Below are 9,637 nucleotides of genomic sequence, written 5' to 3' on the forward strand. Positions count from 1 at the left end.
ATTTAGAAATCCCTGCCCCATGCTAAAATGCTGACCTTTACTACCTCCCCCAAGGCGCTCTCTCCTACAAGTTATTGGAGTCGTTTCTCAACTGTGAAGTCAAAGTCATGTTGCGGGCCCCGTGTCGTGACCTCCATTTACTTTCCAGAGAAGTCTGACTTGGCTTCAATGGTTAAGAGGTCCAATTAGAGAGGGCTGTTTGTGTTGCTCGAGTTTGATTTTAATTTCTGCAGCCACAGGAACGGTGAGCACACCAGCTCTGCGGCAGAGCAACCTCTCTGCTGTAACACCACCACCCCGCTACACCAGTCTTCCGAGTCATCATTAGTCTGCTGGCCGGCGCTTAAAAGTGAGGGAAAGTGTGTCGAAAGCTTGGCTGAGCACCTCCCGCACCCAAACACATTCTTTGATGTGACAGAATGCGCTTAAGCCGCCTCTTCTTGCTTCTCCTCTTCTTCGTCTCCGCAGGTCACAGCTGTGTCGTTCGAAGACAAACAAGAAGCAGCATGAAAAGCAAAATTCTAATTCATGCGAGAGTGACAGGGGCAAACATGAGGGAGGGGGCACGACCCAATATAAATGATTCTCGCTCCCACTATAGCCCCAGGATTCTACATCAAGCTTAACTAATGTGCAATTAAGCTTTAGACTGGAAGAAAATCACCTTGTAAAAACATTTGTCAAGTGAACAGTTTTTCTGTTCTGGGCTGCTAATTAACAAGGGAATGGGAAGAAGGGTTTGTTTGTGTGTGTATTTACATATACATGAAGAAAATAAATATCCTCACTGTTAAGGGAGAGCATTACCAAATCCCCTTCATATGTCTCTATTAGACAACACTGACATGTAGTCCCTATCATTAAGCAATAATAGTTTACTTTACAGCTCATGAACTACAGTATCAACAAATTAAGCCCAGTGATAGTGCTTGGTGCCAAGCGAAGCATTGTGGCGGAGGGGGAGGGAGTAAGGGAGCGTAGTTGGGGGGGTTGGTGAGGTCATGATGTGGGGGGGGGATGCAAGGCTTTATTGTGTCTGTCACATTAAACGATATTGCAGCCACACTCGGAGTAATGAAGACCACTTCTAAAGTCATTTAAAAGTCAAATCATCACTGTCTGTGAATTTCAATGATGTATAATAGAAAGAGCATGCCGGAGGCTTGAGAAGAGGGTGACAGAGAGCAGGAGGAGGGAGTCGGGGCAGTGGGAGTCAGGAGTCGGGAAGTTGCTGTCCTCTCAGCAGACACAAAGGTGATAGATAAAATGACAAGGCTGGAGCTGCTGCTGCATGGCTCAGGGGAACAGAGTGCAAATGCATGACTATACATCGAGTGGGGCGCAGACATTTTTGTAGGGTCCGACGTGCTCTAGCTTGTGTATACATAATATATGTGTGAGTGTGTGTACTGTACGTGTTGTTTTCTAGCAGGTGGATGAGACTGGGGCCATGGATGTGAAGGTGGACGACTCCCAAGTGTGGGTTCCTGCTGAGGAGCCCATCGTTAACCCGGACTTCCTCCTTGACTCCAAGATCTGGGAGATTTGCCAGCAGCTGCCCATCCACTGGATCCATCCTTCCCCCCTGAGCGGTGAGAGCAGGGGGCATCTCTGCCTCTAAATGCAGACTATTAACACTCTCGCTGGAGGACATCTCCACAGGCCATAAGCAGGTCCATGGAGACAGCATGAGTTCCTAACCATATGAGCAGGCAGCCCAGGCTTCTCTGTTCGTGTTAGAAAAGTAGAGAGGCTGATGGTCATGGCAAAAGGAATATTCTGATACTCTGTTTCTACAAAATTATCAGTGCAAACACAGTTTATTAAATGTATGCACTTGAAGTCTTACAGTCACAGAAAGGCTACTTTATACGATATGGTATCATACTTTACATATAAAGGTTGGATTTGGCCACTGTGATGGCACTAACTGATTCATATTTTGAGGCCTCAAGTTTGGCATTTTGCAATATTTGGGCCTTTTGGGATGTAATGGTGGACTGCTAGGTCCAGCTGTCTTCATACAGTATATAAGTGCACTGCATGGCTACTGAAGCCTGTTAATTAGTGCTAACATAAAAAATAATACTAGCATTTCATTCACTAAAAGCAAGACAGGCTTTGCACAGGCTTATCTGACAGTCTGTTGTTTTAATTAATAGCACAACAGACCACAGTTTTAACAATGCTCCAAAAGAAATCAACACCACATACATCATCGTCAGAAACTTTTCACGTAATGTCATACACACCTTTCTTGAGATTTGTCCATCCTATTGGACACGACACAACCATTGATGGTGAGGGGAAAAGCATGCCTTCTCAAATTGGTTGGTGAGCGGTTTCTGGAGGTTGCCTGCAGTGACTAGACCAAAAACATCCTTATCTTTGCCTTGGTGTAGCAGGTTGCTGCGGTGATGTAGTTTTGCTGGAAGACGCTGATTTGTCTGCAAACACTTGTTAGCTGATAGTCTTGCAAGAGTGTTTGTCTTCAGAGTAAAAGCTGTGCCTCTGTGCTGCAGCAAGCACATTTTAAAAGTTTTACTGAATGCTGACGGTATCCAGTTCTGGTTTCTTTCACACTTCACAGTTTCCCAAATGCTTGGAGAGTAGTTGGCAAGTGTTTGCAGACAAGTCAGTTTCTTCCATGCAAACTACGGGTAACTGCAGCAATCTGCCAGCGCAGCTGTGGCTCAGTGAGTGAGTTATCTACTAATCCCTTGTCTGCATGTCAAAGGAAGATACTGAACTGAACTGTCCCTGATCCATTCACTGGAGTGTTTGTGTGAATGTTAGATAAAAAGCACTTAGGCAGAGGAAAAAGTTGGGTGAATGCGGCTCGTAGTAGAAAGCACTTTGATTGTTCAAATAAAGTAGAAAAGTGCTATGTAAGTACTAGTCTATTTACCAATGCAATCACAAGGTTTTTGCCAACAGCTCAGGGAATATACATTTTTTTCCCCTAGTGACCAGTGGTTGCCAGGGAAAGGTTCTGTTCAGTGACTTAAATTAGCAAAGGTGATGGCTAGCAGACAACTAGCAACTGTAGCAATCTATGTTAGCATCAGCTGGCCAGTGACTCTAATAATGTCATTTATATACAACTTCACCCTCTACAGTTCAACATATGGAGAAAATTAACTTCAAAGGCCTAAAATGTTTTTGTGCCTGGCTGTAAACATGTTTATTTCTGCTTCAGCATAAAGATGGACTCACTTTCAAAGCCAGCCCCGAGAGGCCATTACAGGAACTGCATGTTTTTCAAGCTTCCGACAGGTTTATTTTAGGCCCTGGAGATTAGTCTACATTGCAGATTATTTAAATGTAAATGAATGCACTGTTAAGCTCACACGTAACATATATATATATATATATATATATATATATATAAATGATATATATTTATAAAAAATCTCTACCTATATAAAACAGTAACTTCAAAATAATGTGAAAGACAGCAATTTTCATGACAAGCATACCTTTTCAGCTTCCCTGCAGAGCTTTATAGCGAATTTCAGCTTGTTGTCTGACCCGCAAAGTTTCTCTTACATGCTCCTGTATTGTCTTAAAACTCAGTCTATCAGCCTTGAACAACATAACAGACGGGTACAGATAACAACCAGCAGCTGCTCATAGTAAAACATTCAGGAGCTATAGAGCCAAGCATTTACTTTCATTAGCTGGTAGAGGTCAAAAACATGTTAAAGGAGTGTTTAAGAACACAACTCAATGTGAAAAGTAATATTAAACTGCAGACTTGATGTGTAAATAAGAAGTTATGTTAGTATAGAAAGTTTTCTATACTAACATACAAGGTAATGTCAATGTTATATCAATCACTGCTGGTTTATAAAAGAAAAGATGAATAGTTTTAACCGAGAACACGAACACGTACATATTGAATAGTTTGCAATTATCTTACTAAAGCGGCAGTTTTCCATGTGCTTTGAAAAATAAGCATTCCAAGAGTCGGGCTTTCATGTTAAGATGAAGATATTTGCAGCATTTGCAGTATATGAGGTGTCTACAAGGTAACAATCAGATAAATGTAGTAAAAAAAATAATATTTTCTGGGAAATGTAGTGGAAACAAAGCATGCTTTAGTCGCAAGTACAACACCTACATATATACCTCAGTAAATGTAGCCGGTTACATTCAGCCTCTTGTTTTGGTCATCTGGAGAGGGTTTTTTTCTTTCTCATAAAGATGCCAAGGCTTTATGAACTGGCATCTGTGTGTTAGTATCACAAAAGCAATAACACCATTGTTTGACAGAAGCGTGAAAAAAGCCTGGAATTAATTTCTTTTGAATGCTAGTAAGTAACATCAAGCCACTGGGAAAACACAGTGTTCAAGCCAAAATTGAATCTAAGAGCTTTCTTATTTTAATTCAAACAACAGAAAACAGTTGGAAGTATATACAGTAACATCTCTCTCTCTCGCTTTTATTCTCTCCTGCTCGTTCTGTTACTCAGATGCTGAGGTTGTAAATGTGGATACACCCGATGCCGAGGTCACAGGTCAGCGTTTTGCCCGCGACGTCCTGGACCACCTTCCCGTAAACGACTATGTAAGTGGGGCCCTCTCTGCCACGTCACCCAGGGACCACACCACGAGATACAGTAAAGTCACTTCAATCAGCCGCAGCTCTTGCCTCAACTCTTTCTGCATATAAATCGCTCACTAATTGATGTTAAAACTGACTTTGTGCACCAGAGGGCATAGCAATTGCTCTATATATCTGTTTAAGTAAGGCCAGTTCAATGAAGACTCCCTTAATGTCTCTCCATTAATTGAGAGGAATATCCAGCCTTTCAAAGGCAGCAACTTGTGCCTTACAGCCCTAGTTAGAGACTTTTTTTTTTTCTACTTCCTTTTTTTCTGAGGCACTGGAAAGCACGGTACAAAGCAGCACTTTCAAGGTCACTCATCGCTGCACAGATAAGTTACATTTATTAATAATGCTTTAATTATCAAAGCGTATAAAATAAATGGAAAGGCCAAGTGGCATATTTTGGTGTACAGCATGTAAACCACTCAATACCGTATGATTAATTATCCCTGACTCTAGGGGAAAATCACATTGCATAGTATATTACACAAGACTTATACACTCTTATACCAGCACAAAAAGCTGCAGTGTCACACTAAGAGACACCCTAAGAACAGGTGCAAGGATATATGATATATGCATATACTTGCAGTGAGCACTTACAGGTGAACAGCCACTAAAGCTAAATTCAAGGATAATGAGTCAGGCTCAGTCTCCTCCGCAGGGCTCGGAGAAACGGTGTGAGACATGCAGAGAAATGAGACATCCTATAATGTTGACGTTTATCAGGCCCATCCCAGAAACAGCCTCCTGCTCAACTCTTCAATTCCCCCCCCCAGCTCCTCTGTCTTCTTCCTCATTGTCTGTGGCAGGAGATGCAGTGCTATGCAATTAAAACATACCAGGGGATGAAAAACTCAGCTCCACTTTTGAACGTTCTGCCTCTATCAGCGGAGTAATGCATACCATTGCAATCCATTCCAGCAGCACGTCCAGGCGCTGTTTGTGGGTCCAGTGATAACAACGGCCTTTGTGGCCGGGCACAGGGCAGGCAGCAGTCTGTAATTGGGAGTCTGAACTCTCACTGCTGCCAGTGGTATGCCACATGTGTAAGTCTATTTTTTTTTTTCTTCATCTAAAAGTCATGCAAATGGGCACAGTATAAAAAACAAGGAAGCTCACCCGCAGAGTCTGCTACTCACAGTTTCTCTGCATTCACTTCATCTGCATTTCATAAGTCTGAATTTGAGCACCAAGCCTGTCCACAGTGCACAGAGACTGGCAGATGTATATTATGCTGAACTTTAACATGGCTGCCATGTCAGAGTGCAGTGTGTATCAGCGGTGGTCCTGGAAATTTCAAACTGAATAACGACCGTCTGACAGGCCTGAAGGGATTGCACCGCCGTCCTTGACCCACATAACAAGGATGGGCTTTCTATAAGAATTGACCTCACTCATACTCATGTAAATATGTTTGTATGTGTTGCTGCTTGTGTCCTGGGATTTGTCTTGTGTCTTGGACCTATCCTTCCAAACCTCTGGCTGCTACATCCAGGGTCAGGCTAAGTGGCTGTTCATGCATAGCACAGGTGCAAAAAGCTGAAGGAATTCAAATTCGGTGAATACAGAAGTTGTTTGTGCCTCCAGAGGAATCGTTACACTGAAGCTAAAGCTCCTTATCACTTTGGTAAAGCAGCAGAGTTTACTGAAATACATGACTATCTGCTTATTCAATTACATCCAATTTCATTGTCATTCCACGTCACTGTAGAGAACAGTGAGATGAAAATCAGAGATCAGGACACGCAGCAAAGAATTTCATATGTTCCACTGTCCTGTGTGTCTACATAAAAAGACCCTTTTCGAATACAAAGCAGAGTATGAAACAGAAATGTTATCTCTGCTGTTTTGATCCCCGGATGAATGTGATGAGCTCTGCTTTGAGATTTAATAACACATCCAGGCATGTGCTTCAAGCTCATGAGGAGCGGGGATCAGCGTGTGTGAAATAATACCAACAAGTGTGGAGATTAGAGGAGTCATGCTTTGATTCGTTACATCTTATTGAATGACTGACGCAGTTTTCTACTCTGCAGACTCATTCACATCCAGCTCCTCATAATATGCACAGAGGTGTCTGTGTTTGTGTGCAAGTTTGCATGTGAGAATGTGTGTGATGAAATCAGATCCAGCAAGAGGGTAATGGCTTTTACTCTTCATTAATGCTGCTTGTTTGTGAGTGACTGCCTCAGATTTCCCAAGGTGAACCATTCTTATCACCGCGGCTTCCCACTAGAGACGGCGACTCAAAGCCAGAGTGATTAATATGTACCCTCCGTTTTAAAAGGATAGCTCTGATTAATTGTCTTTAAGGTACAATGCTGCCTATTGGCTGTTTGTTTTGATAAACACCGGCGTCATTTGAATAAAATATTTTCTTCATTTTCCACGCCTGAGCTCCAGATTTCGTAACACCCCAGTTTGGGCTGTGAGGAGCTGATAAGATTATCGTTGGTCCATTGACAGGTTTCGTGTTGTTCATATAACCGATTGTTGCCTGGGAGCCGATGACCTGAAACCTGCCTAAAGCAATAAATCATTAAAAGCCTACCTGTGACTGTCATAGTAATAAATCAAACCTACCTGGATATAATGCATTGCACTCTATGTGTTTTGAATATGTCTAAAGAGCAAGTAATTTGACTCAGTTTACATCAGGTGCATAGTTTTCACAAGCCAGTCATGTGGTGGGTTTATTGCAGTGAGCTGCTACGTACAAGAAAACAATGTGTGTAAAACCACCGTGATTGAATGCTTACTGACGAGTGGAGGAGATGCAAGAAATCCCCAAATTCCCTAACTTAATGCAGTAGGGGACCAGAGGGACTCAGCCATGTGGTCCAGCGGGTCCTGTCCTCTTAAACAATTCACACACATTTTCTTTTCCCAGCTGCGGATGTGTTTTGTTCCGCACTATTGCACGTAGCTGAGTCATTGTAAGTGCTCGCGTTTTTTCCTGAATGTGAAGTCAGCGGAGGCCGTTGACTCCTGGAACCGAGCAGTTTAACAAGATATCACCGGATTGTCTCCAAGGATTCATTTACTAAAAGAGACTGAAATGTGGTCAAATGCATACTGAGGGCGGTTGCTACTTCAGCTCACACTGTGAGTTAAGTGGCACTTCTCCGAACCCCATTTGGAGTTGCTCTTGATCAAAGGCATGGCACTCAGCCCCCACGAGTCCATGAGGGCATGAACCAACCAGCACAATGGAAAAATCCAAGGGCCATTAATTCTACCCAATTTACCTTTCGTTTGGGTTTCATTTGGCCCCTCTATAAATTCAGAGGCAGCCAGCAAGAGCAAATGAAAGAATCCTTGTTAGGCGATCATTACTCTGCTAATTGCTTTAGGAATGTGCCATGCACTTAAAGTCAAGGTCAGGGGGAGGGCGCCAAGATGTGAGGAGCTCTAATTTGAATGCTCTATTGGAGGAGGGGCAGTCATTTTAGTGCAGAGTGTGTGCTGGGGTCGAGGGAGTTAAGAGGTCAGGGATGAAAGAAATAGTGTAATTATGCTGGTAACTTCGACCGGAGATAGTGACAGTAGAGAGGTTGCGAACGCTGGATTCAAAGTAGGGGCAGTGTGCAGCCTCCAGTCGTGCTTTTTGTGCTGCAGAAAGGTCAAGGGTATTATATCATGTTTTATGCTCCCGAGCTTAAATCAAGCTCGTTCAATCTCAGCTCAAACCGTGATCTCTTTGGCACTGCCATCAATTGATGTCACAGTTTTGCATTTTTGCAGACATCAATTCACATCTTTTCACTTTTGTTTTTGCTTTTACATATATTGCGATGACCCACAATCAAAGCTGCCTCATCAATTCATGTCAGCCCTTCCTCTTCCTCCTCTCCTGCCCTTGCCTCAGGAGGACTGGCATTTGTCATGTGTGTGATTGTAACCCTGCCCGCTCTTGTGTCCTCTGCAGAGAGATGTTGGAATCGAGCTGGATAACCGTCTGGATGAGGGCGGCTACTGCTGCCAGTACTGTCGCCGTGGTTACCGCTTCTGCCGCCGCTACCACGAGCCCCTGGGTGGCTTCAACCCCTGGCCATACTACTACCAAGGAGGCCGGGTCATCTGTCAAATTGTCATGCCGTGCAACTGGTGGATCGCCCGCATGCTCGGGAGGATCTGAGGCGCTGAGCGTGCTGTCTGGTTTTGAATCTGTTTACGTTGTAGGTGCAAATTTTTCCTTTTGATAAATATTCAAGACCACTCGTGACACCAAAGCAGTCTATTGCAGGCAACTATTAGGTAGCACTTCTAGTCAGTGTGAGTCAGTGTAAACAGTCTAAATTATGTTTGAAGCATTTTTGATTCTTTCTTAAAAAGCATTGGTTGTTTACAGGTGTCTAGTTTTCTCTCCTTGTTATTTGATCCTGTTCAATGAACGCATTTAGTTTGGAAACTGAGCCACCCTAAAAAAACACACACACACACACACACACACACACACAATCTGTCCTTACTTTACCTATTATGTCATGCATTCATTTTTACTTGTATGTGTATACATATGAAAAGCTACAGCGAATACAGTGCAACAGCAATTAACTATGTACTGTATGTAACCATCTGTGTGGTGCTATCACATTAAATGTGTAACAAGACATACACTTTATTAGGAAAATCATCTAGTGTAATTTAAAGCAACAGCATGTTCCATTATTGCATTATTATGTTTTCGCAGTTTTTGTTGACATCTGTTGTACTTTATGCTTATTATTGCCGTCCTGTCTGGTATTGTTGGTATGCTGGACTGCGTGACATTGAAAAGTGTTCTTAATATTCTTATTAAAGTGGCAAAATTGTTATTAAATCACCACGTACCTCCAAATAGTGTAACCAAATGGGAGCTTGTGAGCCATTAATGCTTAGAGGTAATTTTTCCAATTTACAAATTTGATCTTTTTGTGCAGTTTTCCCAACACACTTATTAATATAATAAGCATGGATTGAAGCTAAACTTGTGTTTTCCCTTTTTCTTTGGCAATAACGATTAAAAGAATGTTAACTGTT

At 42.6% G+C, this 9,637-nt stretch overlaps 1 protein-coding gene across 1 annotated transcript in view; it reads left to right on the forward strand.

Annotated features, from left to right (window-relative positions):
* The window catches only part of tnmd (tenomodulin), a 64,609-nt gene extending 54,972 nt beyond the window's left edge, over nt 1–9,637 (forward strand). Inside the window, exons 5-7 of the mRNA XM_005913125.3 lie at nt 1,430–1,592; nt 4,476–4,570; nt 8,544–9,637. Of these exons, the coding sequence (XP_005913187.1) occupies nt 1,430–1,592; nt 4,476–4,570; nt 8,544–8,753 (468 nt within the window). The 3' untranslated portion in view covers nt 8,754–9,637. The remainder of the gene's footprint in view (nt 1–1,429; nt 1,593–4,475; nt 4,571–8,543) is intronic.

The sequence above is a fragment of the Haplochromis burtoni genome, unplaced genomic scaffold, assembly GCF_018398535.1.
Source record: "Haplochromis burtoni strain Fernald_Lab_line unplaced genomic scaffold, NCSU_Asbu1 Contig_4, whole genome shotgun sequence".
NCBI lineage: Eukaryota > Metazoa > Chordata > Actinopteri > Cichliformes > Cichlidae > Haplochromis > Haplochromis burtoni.